This window comes from Vulpes lagopus, chromosome 13 (assembly GCF_018345385.1).
Source record: "Vulpes lagopus strain Blue_001 chromosome 13, ASM1834538v1, whole genome shotgun sequence".
Taxonomy (NCBI): Eukaryota; Metazoa; Chordata; class Mammalia; order Carnivora; family Canidae; genus Vulpes; species Vulpes lagopus.
This window is the reverse complement of record NC_054836.1, coordinates 43,498,501-43,515,794: the sequence shown is the minus strand read 5'-3', so window position 1 is coordinate 43,515,794 and position 17,294 is coordinate 43,498,501. Positions and strand designations below refer to the sequence as shown.

The window sequence follows — 17,294 nt, the reverse complement described above, 5'->3', positions numbered from 1 at the left end:
GTACTTAGCAAATGCCACATAGAACCCTTAGCATTTCCCATGACTGGCATTTAATGCAATAATGCTAGGTAGTACATATCTTTTCCTCCATTTTTCAGACAGAAAAATGAAGGCATTAAGTGCCCTTTCCAAGATCACATGGCTGGTGAGGGGGGCTAGAGCTTTAGTGGATCGTATCCTTCTTCCAAGGCAGCGGATCCCAATGGTTGAGGGCACAGAGTGCCCAACTATAAGTTTCACCTCTGGATCTTACTGGTCTCCAAGCAAGGTACATAATCTCCGTGGGCCTCAGTTTCCTCACTATAGAATAGGGGTAATAACAGACCCAACCCTCTAAGTTTCTGGAGAAAAAAAAGCACTAGCACATTGACTGGCACATGGTAAGTCTATATAAGTACTGGCTACTAACATGATCCATCCCACCTGCTCATTTTAATAGAGAAGGTTCTGAGGCACAGAGAAAGAAAGAGCTGTGGAGGTGGTGATCCAGCTGGGCCCTCAGTCTCTTCTTTGCCACCTGATGGCTGCCTTTTGACTCTACTTAATAACATCTCAGCTTCGTCTATAGAGCCCCATCCTATGACTCATAGCAGGATAACAGGGAGAGGTAAGAGAATCTTTAGGCAGACTGTAGGAGGGTGTAGGAGGGTGTAGACTCCTCTCTGCTCTGGTCACTCAGAGTCAGAGGAAAGCTCGCTTCCGGAAGACCCCTCCACACCCTGCCTCTTGCATGCCCCTTCCTCCTTGAAGCCCTCCCTGATCCCACCACCTCCACTCACCCTGTGCAGCATAAAGTACTTTCTCCTTCCACTGAATTCCCACAGCACCAGCTCCACCTCTCCCCCCTGGCATGACCTCTGTGAACTGCATCCGGGCCTATCAGAGTCTCTCTGCAGTCCCCTACCTTGGCCTTGCCCTACTCAATCCAGCCAGACACTAAGATTCCAATTTGTCATATGAGTGAGCGAGCGAATGAGTGGGTGAGTGAATGAGTGAGAGTGAATGAATGGGTGAGTGAATGAGTGAGTGCATGTATGAGTGAATAAATGAATGAATGGGTGAGTGAATGAATGAGTGAATAAATGAATGAGTGGGTCCGCAGATGAGGGAATTTCTTCCACAGGCCTGGGGTTCCTCACCCGAGTCCAGGTTTGAGGGTGACCTGTGGTCAGCCCTGACTCACAGAGCCCCTGGGACCCTAGGCCAGACCTCTCTAGCCCACTCCCACCCACCCTCATTCAGGGCTCCAGATACAGGGAGTTACCCATTCCCCTCCCCCACCTCTTCCTGCTAGGGTTCCTTCAGCCGAGAATGTTCTCCCCACCTCCCCACTCATCCATCCCCCAGCTCTCACCTGCCATCAAGCGCCTGCTTGTCCGTAAGCGTCGCGCAAGGGTTTCAGCCTAGCTTCTCATCGGAATTGCCTGGGGAGCCTTTAAAACTCATGACTACAGCGGACCTCGGTTCTGATTTAATTGGTTTGGATTGTGGCTTGGGTAAATTTTTCTAAAAGCTCCTGATGATTCTGATGTGCAGCCAGGTTTAAGAACCAAGGATCTAGTTTGAATCCCACCTTTTCCATGAATCCTTGCCCACCTTCCCCACAGAGAACTCCTTTTTCTTTCTGTCTGGAGCATCACCTGGGGGTGAGGCCCCCCAACTCAGCACTGGCCTGCCCCCTCCTGGGAGGGTGTCCATCCTCATATCCATCTTGCTCATGCTTCTTTGAGGGCACCCCTGTGGCCAGGCCCTCATGCCCTCCCCCAACCCAGGGTTCCCCAAATCGCTGTGCAGTTAACCTGCATGCAGCTCACCAGGCCTGGTCCCCACCCCACTTCTACTCTTCCCTCCTGGATGCTTCTCATTGCTCAACACCAAGTACATCAGAGACCTGCAATGCAGGAACAAAAGGAACAACTCCTGGGGCTAGGAGGCAGGACACCTCAGCCTCACGCCCACTCCCACCCCCAGGTGGCCTAACAAGTCATTGCCCCCAGGGCTCCCCTTGTCCCATCCCTGAGACCAGAGGCTTGGACCAGATATTCTTTTGGTCTCCTGCAACTGTGTACCCACCTGGGCCCCCTGCTTCAGCTGCCCTGGGTGACAGGGCCTAGAATCCACTTTCGGCTTCAGTTAGGGCTGAGCCCAGAGCCTGGCCTGGAGGGAAAGGCCAGCCTGGCCAGGAGCAGCTTCATTACCAGTTAATGTTCACTGACTGCACAGGGAGCTCAGCCCGGAGGGACCATTACATTTAACTGGGCTGCCGATTAATCAAGGATTTAAACAGATGGTGCTCAGAAGAGCTCCTCATAAATGAGGAGGATCCAGAGGGAAAAGTAGAGCCCTCTAGTCTGGGCAGAGAGCCCCACCCTCCAGCAACATAGGCACAGGTGAGGCTCCAAAGCCTCCAGGGATGTCCCCAGCCCCGAATCCCCAGGCCCTCTTCTGCCCCGTGGGCCTGCATCCCATCTGCACCACGAGTGCAGAGAGGAGTCGGCAGGAGAGGGCTTACACAGACCCCTGGATCCCCGCCAGGAGCCACCCCATGCCCTCGGGACACTTGGAAAAGGTGGGAGGGATTGGGGGTTGTCACTGGGATTGGGGGTGTTCCAGGCATGTAATGGGGAGAGCTATGACTGCTGAGTGTCCTGCCGTGCATGGCCCCATCCAACACCAGGAGGCAGCACCCCCCACTGCGTCACTGCTAACAGCAGCCCCAGGAAAAGCTCTGTACCCAGCAGGCGGAGGAGTGGGGTTCCTGCTGTAGCCTCATTCCCTGGCTCCTGGCGGAGCGAATAGAAGAAGAGGGGAATGACCCCACACTGCCTACTTTGGGTTGACCAGGTGCTCTCCGGCTCGGCCACTGGCAACAGCTGTGTCCCTGCTGCCACCAGGCCCAGGCTGCTTGCTAATAAGCTCACTAACAGCCGCTCCTCAGCGCAGACACCAGCCCAATCCCAGTCCCCGTGGGATCAGAGGCAGCCACATCCAGCCACCCAGAACTGACTCCTCCAGAGTGAGGCATCCTGGGCAGGCTGTTCCCGAGGAGGGCAACCCCGGGGCCACTGCCCAGAGCAGATCCAGGACTCCCATCACCCCAGAGGGTTTTCAGAAGGGCCCAGGCACCTATACCTTCCACCACTCTATACAAAATGGCCAGAGGCTGGGACACCAGTTTCTGAAGGCTGGCCTGGATGTGCTGGGGACACCATGACCTCCACACCACCTTACTCACCTGGGAAGGAGTCGTTCAAGCCCATCAGGTCATTGGCCCTCTGGATCTTCTCCAGGCACATGGCTTGCTCCTTCTTGAAGATGCAGTCAGAGTGCATGGCGGTGGCCTGTGAGGGACACACAGGATGGACAGGAGGAGCAAGCGGGAGGCTCACCTGCAAGCCCTGCTATCTAAGCACCCGGGGCAGTGTGTGGGGGCTGCGGGGGGGGGGGGGCGGCAGAAGCGGGAAGAAGATAGTGCCAGAAAGATTTCAGGGCCAGCAGGGGCCCTGACTCCACTTTGCCACGGATACCACAGGGGCTCTTCTCCTTCCCCAGTCCAACGTGCAGCCTTCACTGGATTCCACCCCTCCCTGGGTCTCCATTTCCACGTGTTTGATAATAGTAGCAAACACACGCACAGCATTGTGCTACTGTGTGCACGCATTACTCTGTCATATACATGCACCGTCTAAGAGCTCTAGAAAGTGGGTACTGGGCTCATTCTCCATCTGACAGACGTGAACCTAAACACGAAGACATTAAGTAACTTTCTCAAAGTCACACAGCTTAGAGACTGTACAGCCAGGATCCGAACCTAGGCAGTCTGGCTCTAGAGGCCATGAGGCTACTACTACTGGACTTCGGGGGAGCAAGGAGGGGATGGGAGAGAGAAGGGGCTAGGAGAGCTCATTCTCTCTCCTCTGGGGGCTCAGGAAGGAGGTGCACCCCCAGCGGCTGTGGGCAAAGGAGCAGTGGTTGCATTCAGTGGGACCTACTACTGCCCCCATTCACTCCTGCCCCCATGTTACAAAAGCGGAAACCAAGACTCATTAAGATCAAATGTTCCTGAGGGGAAAAAAAAAAAAAAGATCAAATGTTCCTGCCCAAGGTCACACAACCAGTTAGTGGCAGGTGTGGATTTAAGCCCATGTGTTGCTACCATGACAGCTGTGTTCTAATGCTGTCACTTTCAAGTAAAACCTTGGGGCAGGGATGGTTCCCCAAGGGGTGCCCACAAGTACGAAGGCAGGCACAGGCATCTGAGCTGCTAAGGACAGTGCTGAGGGATCCGATCTAGTTTTGACTATTCACAGCTGTGAAGGCTTCCAGGGAGAGGGCTGAGCTTCTCTGGGGTCATGAGTAAGGCCAGTATGGAGACAGGAGTGGCATCCAGGCCTCTGAAGACAGCTGCATCGACTGCTGGTCTAAATTCCCAGGATGAGGGGCAGAGGCCAAGGCCTAGGAACCCTCCTCCCCCACCCTTCCCTTCTTAGGGAAGACGCATTAGCAAAGAGCAGGCTTCTGAGCTCTAACCTGGCCGAGACTTATGGGCTAGGGATTGGGATCAAAAAGCTTTCGATGGACACCGAGGCTCCTTCCACAGTTTGGCTATTGTGGACATTGCTGCTAGAAACATCGGGGTGCAGGTGTCCCGCCGAGATTCAGATGCAATGAAACGGCGGGACACCTGCACCCCGATGTTTCTAGCAGCAATGTCCACAATAGCCAAACTGTGGAAGGAGCCTCAGTGTCCATCGAAAGATGAATGGATAAAGAAGATTTGGTTTATGTATACAATGGGATATTACTCAGCAATTAGAAACGACAAATACCCACCATTTGCTTCAACGTGGATGGAATTGGAGGGTATTATGCTGAGTGAAATAAGTCAATCGGAGAAGGACAGACAGTGTATGTTCTCATTCATTTGGGGAATATAAAAAATAGTGAAAGGGAATATAAAGGAAGGGAAAAGAAATGTTGGGAAATATCAGGAAGGAAGACAGAAGATAAAGACTCCTAACTCTGGGAAACGAACTAGGGGTGGTGGAAGGGGAGGAGGGCGGGGGTGGAGGGGAATGGGTGACGGGCACTGAGGCGGACACTTGACGGGATGAGCACTGGGTGTTTTTCTGTATGTTGATAAATTGAACACCAATAAAAATTAATTAAAAAAAAAAAAGCTTTCTGCAGCTGTAACTAAGGCTCCTGCATACAGTCGAGCAGGTTGTACACTGCACAACTCTAAAGGTTGCCACATCTGCATCATCATAATAGATTAGTAAATTGTGTCATAATTTCTAGGCAAGTCAGTACAAGATCTTGAAGAAGGGGTACCCTTTGTACCTCACACAAAGGTACTGAATGGCTCGGTGGGGGTTCAGGCAGAGATAACAGCCAGCTGACCGGAGCTTGGCTGGCGAAGGACACACAACAGACACAGGTTCTCTGGGGTGTGAGCTCAGGTGAGCCTGGGGCTCCAGTTGGTCATGGAGGGGAGGGTCCTGGGCCCTTACCACAGGCAGCAGGAGGAAAGCAGCCAGGGAGGCCTGCAAGATGCTGGCCATGATGCTTCTCAATCCGGAAGGAGACTCAGGGCAGCACTGCTTGCCTCCCACTCAGAGCAGCCACTGGTTAACCCCAAGGTGTCTACCGCCTAGAGAGAAAGGAAAGCATGAGTCCTGCGGGTCCCGTGGCAGAGGAGGGGCACCTGACACCCTCCTCACCTGCAGCAAGGCTCTGGCCTACAAGGGTAAGCCCTCCCTGCTGTTGTCTATGCCTTCTTAATTCTTCTATCAAACAGGTATTTCCTGAGCACTTACACAGTGCTGGGCAGTGGGGATGCGGTGGGGAACACACGGGCTCAGGCCCCCGTCAGACCACCAGAAGGGTCTGCATGGCTTCCCCTCTGTAGCAAACAACTGTGTCCCCATATCTCCCTCCACTGCCACAGAGTCCTAGGTGGCACAAGCATGCCCACCTCGAGAGGACATTTCTTAGTCCCTTCTGCTCGCAGGTGTGGGCCTGTGATGAAGTTCCCACCTACAGAATATGGTGGGAACATGCATCACTTCTGTACCATGTGTCCCTCAGGCAGCACACACTCCCCGCTTCTGCTCTTTCACCCTTCCTAAGTGCTAGACCTGGCTGTGACAGTGCCACCAAGGCAACACCCATGGAGTGGAGAGTAACAAACACAGCAAAGGGAACCAAATCCCAGTGAGCACCCCACCAGCCTGGAAGACCTGCCTCGCTCCAGACAACTACAGAAGAAAGAACTGCACTTCTACTACGTGTTCACCACTTCATGCCAGCTGCCGAGCCCCGCCTGCTAACAGACGTAACCTTTCACCCTCCCTCAGGCCACCTGGGCTGCAGGACAAAGCCTCTACCACCATGACATACAAGACAGTGACTGCCAAAGAGCATGCTCCAAGTGGGGAGGTCCTGGTGGGGACCAGACCGAGTAAAGGGAGCCCAATGGGGAGGATGTGCGAGCCCTGGCACATTCCCAGGGGTAGAGCCTGGTCTGCTTCTAAAATCGATCATTAATGTGTATTCCCTTCAACCCAGCAATTCCGCATCTGGGTCTTTATCGAGAAATATTTGCACTGGTCTAGGGGAAGAAAAAAAAAAGCATATGCAACCATATTCACTGCAGCATCACCTAAAATAGCATCAACAGCAGAAAATGAAGCAACAAAGCATCCATCAAGCAGGCACTGTTAATAGACCCCGGCAGCCATGCAAGGAAATACTACACAGTAATTTAAAAAATAGTATTTTTATTACTATTAAATTATTATTAAAACGATTCAGTAGGTCGGTGTCAGGACCACCACCATAGGTGCCTGATTCAGAGACCCATGGAGGGCTGCATCCCAACTATTAGTCTCTGCATAACCCCCTCGGGGGGCAGAGCTACCATTACTCTGGTTCCTCTGCACCCCTGGCTCTCTGCCTACCCATGTGTCCTCCCCTCTCTCCTAGCTTCTCCAAGCTCAATCTGGTGACAAGCAAGGACCCAAAAAAGAGGAAAAGAAATGTGCCGCAGGAAAGCTCAACAAAAGGGGTCCTATCTTATCCACCTGTTGCTCTATCCACCGAGGGCCCACTCAGAAACACTGAGGGAGGCTTCGGGTATCCCCCAAGAAATGCTCTGAGAGGTCCAAAGCACCCTGAGGATGCCGGTGCAGGATCTCCCCTGTGGGGCAGGAAGGACTGGGCAGGCTGGGGAAACACTGGCCCCAGCATCCCTGGGCACCCCGAGGACCAGCTGGGCTGGACTCCCAGGCTTTGATTTTTATACCCACTCCCAGGACCCTCCACACCTGGACTGGTCATGTATGTCTTAGCCAAAAGGATGGTGACTCCCCATCTCAGCACCCTCCAAGCCAGCAGGACCTGGACAAGAGCCAGAGAAGGGAAGTGGGCGCACAGCCTGTGTCACCAAGTGGACACAGTGCTCCTTCCTCAGAGGCCACCTCCCTCATACTCCCAGCAAGGCGCTACCATAAACAGGACCAGCTGCTATTTGTCTCTTGAGGGGGGAGACCTCCACCCTAGGACACAGAGCAAGGCTCCTGGAAGAGGACACCTTACAAGAGCACTCAGAAATGACATCAAGAACTCCAGGCTCTCAGCGACACTCTGAGAGGGCAACAGCACTACCTGCCTCCTTCAGGACGGGGTCCCCCAAACGGAGACTTGCTGCCCTGTCCCCAAGCCCCAACCCCGATCCGAAGATGTGCTCCGATCTCTTAGCCCACACTCAGCTCGGACCAGCCATCAGAACCACTGAGGGGCATTTAAAAATACCCCTGCCCAACTGAGTCAGTGTCTCCGGGGCTAAGGCCCCGAAGATCAACGCCGGTTCTGGCTCTCCAGGTAACGCTCACGTAGAGTAGGATTTTAAGGTGCCTGTTTTGACCTTTATTAGAACTGAGAGAGCTGGACCGGAAGAGCAAGCAACTCCCACAACTCTGGGTGCTCTAGGGGCAAGTGGGCGGCAGCACGCAAGCGGAGAATGGATTTGTGTTTGAGAGCTGGATGGTTTTTGATCATATCCTCTCTCTCTCTCTCTCTCTCTGTCTCACACACACACACACACACACACACACACACAGAAGCAGGTCCACAGAGAAGAGCGTAAACACATGTCAACCCCGCAGAGACAAAGAGAGACATCCATCCCCAGGGCACCCACTTGAGGCACCAGTACACTGCCACGCACGAGATACGCAAAGGTGAAGATTCCTTCAGGGGCTGACAGGCAACTCCACGCGCATTTGCACACGCACACGCTCTCCCTCGCAGAAATGCAGAAGCACACCCAGGACACAGCGTAAAGGTAGGTACGGATGCAAGCACCCAGCAGGGCAGAGGCTCACGTACGTTTACCAGATCCTGGATCTACAGGAGTAACACGCACACACTGAGTACGCAAAGGCATTCAGATGCACAGAGGCAATTAGATATATTTGGATTCTGGCACAGATGCTCACACACACATACGCACACGCTCGCACACTCCCAGGGGCACGCCGGACTTGCAGGGTGCTCCTGCCCGCTCTCCGCAGGCCAGCGCCTCGGCACTGATTAGAAACCAGCCGGAGCCGAGGCCCCACGGCCCCACCATCCCCCAGCTCTGCTTTGTCACTAGGCTGCTTAGGCAATGATGTGAACCAGTGACGCAGGGTGGAGGGGCTGGGGTGCTCTCATCACAGGGCCTCATCTGGATCTGGACCCGGCTTCCCCATTCCCATTCTTGTCCTCTTTTCTTTTAATTGAGATATAATTGACACATGTAGCATTCTATTAGTCCCGGGTACGCTACGTAACGAGTGGATGTTCATCTGTGCCATCGCCACGGTTAAGTCTCGTTCACATCGTCACCACGCAGATGCAACATTTCTCTTGTGATGAGAACTCTTACGATCTAATCGTTCTTAGCCCACTAGTGTCCTCTCCCCACCCCTCCCCAGGCCACCCCCTGCCCAACCGGACTCCCCAGTGAGAGAGAGAGTAGAGAGAGAGTGTGGGAGAGCTCCAGGGCCTTGATCTCCCCCACGCCCCCCCCCGCCCCCAGCTGGGGACCTCAGGGATCATCTTCTCTAGCTTCTCCAAGATGACAGTGTCCCCAGCCCCTTCTGGCATTTCTGCCCCTCATCAGCCCCCCTTCCACGCCCTGACACCTCCCTGTACCCTTATTGGACTACGCTCAGAGTTTACAGTTGGAGGCCACTTGCCCCAAACCTGCTCCTCTTGTGGGCCACACGCACGGTGCACCCCCCCCTGCCCCCTGAGATGTGTCCCTCCCCAACACCTGCCAGTCCTGTCAGATGCTCCTCCTCCCCCACCCCATCCTGGCCACCTCCCCTCTGCACTCCCCCAACCTGCCAGTGACCATGGCACAGGACAAGGCTACGCCTGGCCACTGTGGTCTGGGGTGGGACTCTCCCCTCCCTGAGGATGAACACTGGACTCTTTCAGCCCAGCCACACAGCTGGCTCAGGACAAGCGGGTCACCCATATTCCAGGCTCGCTCTCTCGGGTGCAGGCTCTGCTGGGGCAACTGGCTTCTGCAACTGATCTGAGACCAATTAAACCCTACTCCCTGGCATTTATGGTGGCGGACGTGGGGACCACTTTGCTAGAGTTTTAAGACTTAGGACTTCAGGAAAATCAAGTTTTCTGTGCCTCGATTTGACTGTCTGTAAAATGGAAATAATAGTAATACTATCTCAGAAATACTACAGTGAGACACCAAATTCATGTAAGTAAACTACAGAGTCTATCGCATAGCCTGGTTCCAACAATAGGGCCACACTGGTATTAACCATCACTAATTTCTTACTACCTGTGTTCAGGTTTTTGCACCTCTCGCTGTCACCTCTATCCCCATAGACCTGTGTCACTTGCTAAATGGGAGCAGCAGGACTGCTACACCTTTATTTGCTAATGACTAACATTTATTAAACGCCCAGTATGTGCGAAGGACTCTTCCAAGCAATCAATTTGCATTAACTCGTTTCACTCGCCCCAAACCTTAAAGTAGTTGTTAGCATTATCCTTATTCTATAGCTAAGGTGACTAAGGCACAGAGAAACTAAGTGACTTCTCCAAAGTCACACAGCAAATATGCAGTAGAGCTGGGAAGGGAACCCAAGCCGGCTGGCTCCAAAGCTCGAACACTCCATCCTTACACTCCTGCCATTCTCCGTCTTTGGTAAAGGGAAAATCAGCGCAGAATGCACTGTATGTTGTTCGTGATCCTTCTCACACCTTTAGGGATTGGTCAGCTCCCCCCTGCACGTATTTCTACATCTGAAATATCTTCCTTAGGAAGAGTTCATTATAGACACACCGTTTCACGCCGGAGACGGGCTTGAAAGGCCATCTTTCATTACTACTGCGCTCCCTGTGGGGAAACTGAGCCCAGAGAGGGTGAGATTCTTCCCAAGGTCACACAGCAGAGAGTACTGGAGCCCTGCCTGGCGGGAATGCACGTGTCACAGGTATGTGGTCTACACGGGAGTCTGCTCCCCCGTCCACACTCGGGAGGCCCTCTTTGGGCCCCACCAGTGTGGTGGACTGACAGCAACCAACGGGAACAGACTGGAGCAGCCACCGTGTGCTTGGTGAGCCACTGCGCCAAGCACACAGGAAGAGGGTGTCATCAGTCAGCACACAGGAGCCAGCGGTGACTCACCGGGCTCCCCACTTTCCCCATGGAGTGGGAGGGGACTCAGAGACCCTGCAGCCACTCCCCGCTACCCCACAACTGCACCTGCAGGACCCTTTCTGCTGCACTCCGGCTGAGGATGGCCCAGCTCCGGGGACGGGCACCCACCCCGTTCAGCGGCTAGCCCAGGGCCCTCAGGGCAAAGCTCTGATTTTTTTCCACCATGTCCTTTGGGGCCAGCCCTTGCCTTCTGCACGCCCCCACGGTGGGAGGGCAGCACCTCACCCTCCTGCTCCATTGGGCCACACAGATCTAGGCCCTTCTTCTGCCCTTATGGGGCTGGGGTCCATCTGGCTACCCCCTACTGAACTCCCCTGGCTGTTCAGCACCCGTCCCTTCACCTCACCAGGCACTGCCAAGCCTGACATGAGACAGCTGACCCACAGGAAGTGGATCAGTGGCCTCCCTTGCTCACCACATACTCCCTTTTTTAGTGCACCTGAGCAGGATCTGCCCCCCACTTCCTTTTCTCCCTCCCAGGGCAGGAAACCAGGAAGGGAAGACTAAAGGATAAAAACGTTACCTACCCCGACACCCTGCCCCCACCCCCCATGCCAAGTTCACCCTTCGAAGGGAGGAAACTACACTCGCTTCTGGAGAAGGAACAGGGAACCTCTAAAGCCTCTTTCCTCCTCAGTAGGGTCAGAGCTGATGAGGGCCACAGCCCGATGCCTGGCATCCTCTCGATTGCAGGGCATCCTCTCGATTAATCATTAATGTTGATGCTCCTCTGGGTGTTCATCCCTTCCCCTTTCAGAGCCTGGCCACTGAGGTCCTGTGCACAGTAGGTGACACAACCCAGGTCCCTGGAAGAGTCCCCCACGATCCCACCCACACCCTCCACTTGACACATGGGAAACCTGGGCTCAGGGCAGGGAAGGGCTGGGCTGGAACGCACATGTGTACATTGGGAGTGTTATCCCATCTCATTTACGAGGGTGTGAGGCCCCGAGGAGCCAGGAGACTTTCCCAAAGTTATGCTGCAAAGCCCTTCCACACTGAGGAGTCCAGGCACATCTGCTGTCCTGGAAGGGATGCTGGGAGTTCTCTGCCAGGGAGAGACCCACCCCTCACGACGTGGGATTGAGAGGGGAGGAGAGGGGGAGGAGGAAGCAGAAGATAATAATGGAGGTGGAGGGAGAGTCGGAATAGCAGGCAGGGGCCTGGTGGAAGGCAGTGGGAGGCGTGGAGGGAGAGGGTGGCCAGGGAGGGAATGGAAGCCAGGAGCAGACCCTTGTTTGTTGACAGTCCAGGGAGCACCTCCCAGGCAGAGAGGGACTGTGAGTGCCTCTCTATCTGCCTTCCCTTGTCACCCCGCAGGCCCTCCTGAGCGGGCATGAGCCCCTGGAAGGGGGAGCCAGCTCTGATTCGCACATGACCCCAGCATACAGTGGGAGCCCAGAGACCTCCCCAGAGATCTCTGACAAGTGCCTGGAGAACGGGCTTGGGAGGGTAACTGGGGGTGCTCAGAGGCTCAGCAAGATGTCAGGAGGGTGGGAGGCTGGTGGCCAGTCTGCGGGTGCTGGAGACACTGCAGCCTTGGTCCCCGGGATAAGACAGGCGCACAGAAGGGCCCTAAGCTGGGGAGTGAAATGAGAAGCTTCCCATTGAGGCAATACTCCTTAGACAGCTGGCAAGCCGAGCAGAAGGGGAAAAACCCACATGGAGGCCATTCTCCGGATTCAGGGTGGAGGTGATGGTGGGGAATCCCTGGGCAGGGAATGGAAAGAAGGGAACAGAATCCAGAGACTCACGGAGAAGGGGAGAGGAAAGTCTCCCTGGCCCACCTCGGGGCAAATGGCAGGAAGGAAATGTCAGAAGGGAACAGGAGGGAGGGGAAGAAACCAAAGGCAAGGCCTGGTTCACTGCACAGCCTTCAATCAGAAGCTGGGCCGTGTGGAGGAGCCTACAAAGGAGCTTTTTTTTTCCCCTCCGCCAAGCCTTTGCAGTGCCCATTTGTCGGGGGGAGAGGGGGAAGGTTGAGGATGGTGAAGGCAACGTATGGCACTGGATGGAGAGCATCCAGGTATCCTCAAGGTCAAGCCCACCTCCCACCACCACCTCTAGGAAGCCCGCCCTGGCTGCCTCTACCTCTGCTGATCTCACCCTGTCTGAGAACCACCAGCCCTAGATAAGGAGACCCTCCCTCCTGCCTGGGCCATTTCAGGTCTCATCCTGCTCACTGTGACCTTCAAATCTTGTTGGAAACATGGGGCTTGTCCAGGTGTCCCTGCATGTCCCTCCTGGTAGAGGCGGGCAGGGACCCGGACACAGAGGGTCAATGGAAAAGGGGACTCAGGACCTATGTGGTGAACTAAAGTGACACGCCGTCATTTCATCTTCATGAATGCTGTCTCCAGGTGTCCTTAGATTTATCACACGTACACAGCAAAGACCTGTCTGGGGTGGGGTGCTGAGGCCAGGCAGGGAGCCTCTCCTGGCACTGACCCATTAAGCAGATGGACACTCGGGGCTCCAGGCAGAGTGAAGGGAAGCATCCACAGCCCCTTAGGGCAGCTCGGGCTCCCAGGACTAAGCCCTTCCTCCTTTAATCTTTTAAATCACTTTTCTTCTCTGACCTTAGGCCAGAGGTTGGCAAACACTTCCAGCAGGTCTGAGCCAGCCTGTCCCCTATTTTGTACAGCCAGTGAGCCAAGAAGGGTTTGTACATTTTTAAGTGGTCAGGAAAAATTAAGACTCACATTTCGTGGCACATAAAAAATTGTATGAAATTCAAATTTCAGCATCCCTAAGCAGAGTTTATCAGAACACAGCCACGCTCACCTGTTTACGTATCACCTACGGTTGCTTTTCTGTTACAACAGCAGAACGAAGTATCTGCCACAGGGTGCGCGGCCAGCGAAGCCTATTTACTATCTAGCCCCTTCCAGAAAAAGTTTGTCAACCCTCAGTCTAATCTCATGCAACACATGCACTTTCTCCATTTGATTCCGTGTGCATCCAGACTTTCATTAAGGAAGACTTTTCTGATCTTCCTGTGGCCAATGTCCGAGTCCCCAGGTATGCAAGATCCGGTTGAGACAGTGTGTCCCAAAGTCCATATGTCTTTCTGCTGTTGCATGTCCTGCCCCAGGCCTGTGGCAGGTGTCACTGGAAACCTACATGCCTCCTAGGCAGTGTGTCACTACCTCTTTGTGTGTCACTGTGGGGGTGGCTGTCACCATGTGCCTCTGACGGCATCCAGGGCTTAGTACAAATGTCACCGCCAAGGAGTTTCTAAGCCTGTATGTTGCCAGGCAGCTGGACCACTAGGCCCAGCACGTTCAGTCCCTGGACTCAGATTGCTCTGTCCAGGGGCGGCCAAGGTTTCCCACGCCTTTGGCCCTACCAGGGTAGAAAGCCCCCAACAGCCCTATCTGGGGCATCAGACCTCTGCTCACATACCTCCTAAGACAGAAACCCACTGTCACCCCCCGGTACTGGCTCCATGCTGGGTGGCTCTCAGGGAAGTGAGGCCTTCCTGGCACTGAGCTGGGCTCCCACTCTGCACTTGGCACACCTTGGTTCTGCCCTCTGGCAGACAGCACAAAGTGTCCTCCACTTAACTGGTGCCAGCCCTTGGTCAATGAAGACTTCATCCCTGGGAGGATAGAGACCCGGGACACTCAATCTGAGGCCACCTCCCTAGGAAGAAAGCCACCTTGTGGCCTTAGCTCCTGTTTTTCCTAGCCCCTTAGCTGCACATACTGATTTGTAAATAACTTTTTGTTTTTTGTTTTTTGTTTTGTTTTGTTTTTAATTTATGATAGTCACAGAGAGAGAAAGAGGCAGAGGCATAGGCAGAGAGAGAAGCAGGTTCCATGCACCGGGAGCCTGATGTGGGATTCGATCCCGGGTCTCCAGGATCGTGCCCTGGGCCAAAGGCAGGTGCCAAACCGCTGCGCCACCCAGGGATCCCTGTAAATACCTATTTTATGTGTTTGTGTATTCAACACAAATTGAGGGAGTATCCCAAAGTAGAAGAGTGACAGGGAGGGGTGGCCACATAAAAAAAGGGGGGGGAGGGGGTCCCAAAGTGTTTCTCCAATCGACCTCCTGCCAGCCTGAACTTTACACAAAAGAGGACTTTAATGGATGTTCTAGCCTGGTTAGTCCTCAGAATGCAGGGAAGGGTCCCTCGAGAGGCTCCCCACAGACACCTGTCCTCATTGCACACAGGGACAAACAGACTAGAGGGAGCCGGGCCCGGATACAGACCCACCAATGAATCATCCATAGAGGAAGGGACCAGGTCCGCATCCCTGGTCACCCTACCCACCTGTTGATGGATTGGTTGGAAGATTTGGCCAAGAGCCCACCCCAGTGTGTTCTGTTTCCAATGGGTATGTTCCAATTTCGGTTTGTATCCAGACTGGCACCTCTGCTTGCCCTCCCCAAGGTCAGCGGGGAGCAGGAGCCCCAGATTCAGCTGGGGACTCTGCCAACCCCCACCCACAGCCAGCACCAAACTGAGATTGGGGTCTCCTGAGAAAATCTGGGTGCTGCTGCCCACCCCCAAGCTCATAAATAGTTTTTCATCCCATTCACTAGTTCACATCCACTCAAAGCCTCGAGCCTGACCTGATGCTTGTCTCTCTCTGCCTAACAGCAGTCCCAAGGCAAGTGACCCTCCACTGATGGTGTGTAGCCCCATCCCACTCCCCAGGCACCCCACACACTGGGCTGTGCAACAGAAAAGCTAACTGCTGTGTGTTTCCTTCCTTTCTTTCTTTCTTTCTCTTTTTTTTTTTTCTCTCTTTTTTAGCGGGGAGAGGGGATGCTTTGTGGGATGCTATAGGGCCAGGGTAAAGTCAGGGACACTGACCACACTAAAAGCGTAGAAATGGTCTGGAGAATTCGCAGGGGCCCACCAGCCCTCCCCCAGCAGCTTCCCAAAGGGGCCTGAACTCCTTCCAGTGGTGAGGCTCCGCTCCCCAGCTCCGTGCGACATGCAATCAGCTTCTGGCCAGGCTCCCTCCTGAGCGGCTGGCTTCACCCCCCCTCCCCAGCCCTGGCCCCTTCGGGGGCCCTCAAAGCGCCAACGTCCCGCCCAGGATGTGGCCCCCGCCTCTGGCAGCTGCAGCAGGAGCCTGTGCCTTTAAGGCGGCCGGCAGGGGTCTCGGGCTGGCCCACCTGGGCCCAGGGAGGCCGGAGCTCTCCCCCCCAGGTCCCCTTAGGGTGTCTCCTGCAAGACCACCACAGGGCGCCCGGGCGTCAAGACCCCATCCCCTCTGCGCCGCGGGAAACCGAGAGACGATGCTCTTTTGGACAATCCCGAATGTGTCACTATGGGGGGGCATTCTAGGCTGGCCCCGGCCCCCACCCCCCCTGCACAGCGCCTGCCCACCCCTCGGCCCCCGTGGGGACTGCGGTAGCCCGCAGCCAGGGCCCCCCAGCGCTGCCTTCCCCATCCGCGTAGGCGCGTCCGTCTGCCTCGGGAGTAGGGAGAAGGGTCCCTCGGTCTGGGTCCCCCTGGGTCCCTCGGCCTGGGTCCCCCTGGGTCCCCCTGGGTCCCTCGGCCTGGGTCCCCCTGGGTCCCCCTGGGTCCCTCGGCCTGGGTCCCCCTGGGTCCCTCGGTCTGGGTCCCCCTGGGTCCCCCTGGGTCCCCCTGGCCGCAGTGCCGGTCCTGCCCCAGGTTCTCCCCCTGGCGCGGGGAGGGGCTGCAGGGAGCTGCTGCCCCAGGTACTATCCCAGGTGGGGGGGGGCCGGGCTGTCGCGCAGGCAGGGAGCAGCAGCGGGAGGGGCTGGGGTCGGTCGGGCAGGTCGGCCGCCCGCCGTCCGGCGGTGGAGGGAGGGGCCGCTGCCCCCGCGGGGCCGAGGGTTCCGCATCGGGAGCGGCGGCCGGGCGGCCCTTACCTGCTCACAGCGGGCCTGGCGGCGGGCTGCGGGCTGCGGGCTGCGGGCTGCGGGCGGGAGGGCTGCGGGCGGGAGGGCTGCGGGCGGGAGGGCGCGCAGGGGCGAGTCCGCGGCCCGCGCCGCCCGGGCTGGAGCGAGAGCGCCGAGGAGCGCGCGCCGAGCCCGGGTCCCCGCGTCCGCGTGTCCGCCGGCGGCCGGTGTGCGGGCCCCTGCGCCGCGGCTGTGCGTGTGCGTGTGCGCACGGGGACCGCGCTCGCGGGAGCTGGAGCCGCCGCCGCCGCCGCCGCCGCCGCCGCCGCCGCCGCCGCCAGTCACCGCCCGGGCCCGGGCGCGGCGCCCCCGCCCCCCCGCGCGCCCCGCGCCCCGCGCCCCCCGCGCCCCGCGGGCTCGGTCCTGCCGGAGAGGCGCCGCCAAGCCGGGCCGGGCCGGAGCGAGGCGAGCGACCACCGCCTCCGCGCGCGCTCCTCGCAGGGTGGGGTGCGTGGGGGTGTGGACCAATGGGCGCCCGGGGGAGGGGCCAGCGGGGGTGTGCGGGGGAGCGGACCCGCCCGCCGCGCTCGCCGGGCCGCCCCGACACCGCCCGAGCTGCGGGGCGACCCCCGGCGGCGGTGCGGAGGCGAGCGCCCGCCCGAGGGGCCCGGCTTGGCTGGGGCTCACGGCCCCCTTTCCACCCTCTCCGAGCCAGAAAGCCCTCCTC

At 56.6% G+C, this 17,294-nt stretch overlaps 1 protein-coding gene across 5 annotated transcripts in view; it reads right to left on the bottom strand.

The window, feature by feature from the left end:
- ADCYAP1R1 (ADCYAP receptor type I) overlaps positions 1 to 16,933 on the bottom strand; it is a 59,802-nt gene extending 42,869 nt beyond the window's left edge. For all 5 annotated transcript variants that reach the window (XM_041727939.1, XM_041727941.1, XM_041727940.1 and 2 more), the window contains exons 1-3: positions 16,598 to 16,933; positions 5,514 to 5,653; positions 3,236 to 3,341 (exon numbers count right to left, since the gene is read on the bottom strand). In XM_041727939.1, the coding sequence (XP_041583873.1) occupies positions 3,236 to 3,341; positions 5,514 to 5,564 (157 nt within the window). In that variant the 5' untranslated portion in view covers positions 5,565 to 5,653; positions 16,598 to 16,933. The remainder of the gene's footprint in view (positions 1 to 3,235; positions 3,342 to 5,513; positions 5,654 to 16,597) is intronic.
- Positions 16,934 to 17,294: the final 361 nt, after the last annotated feature.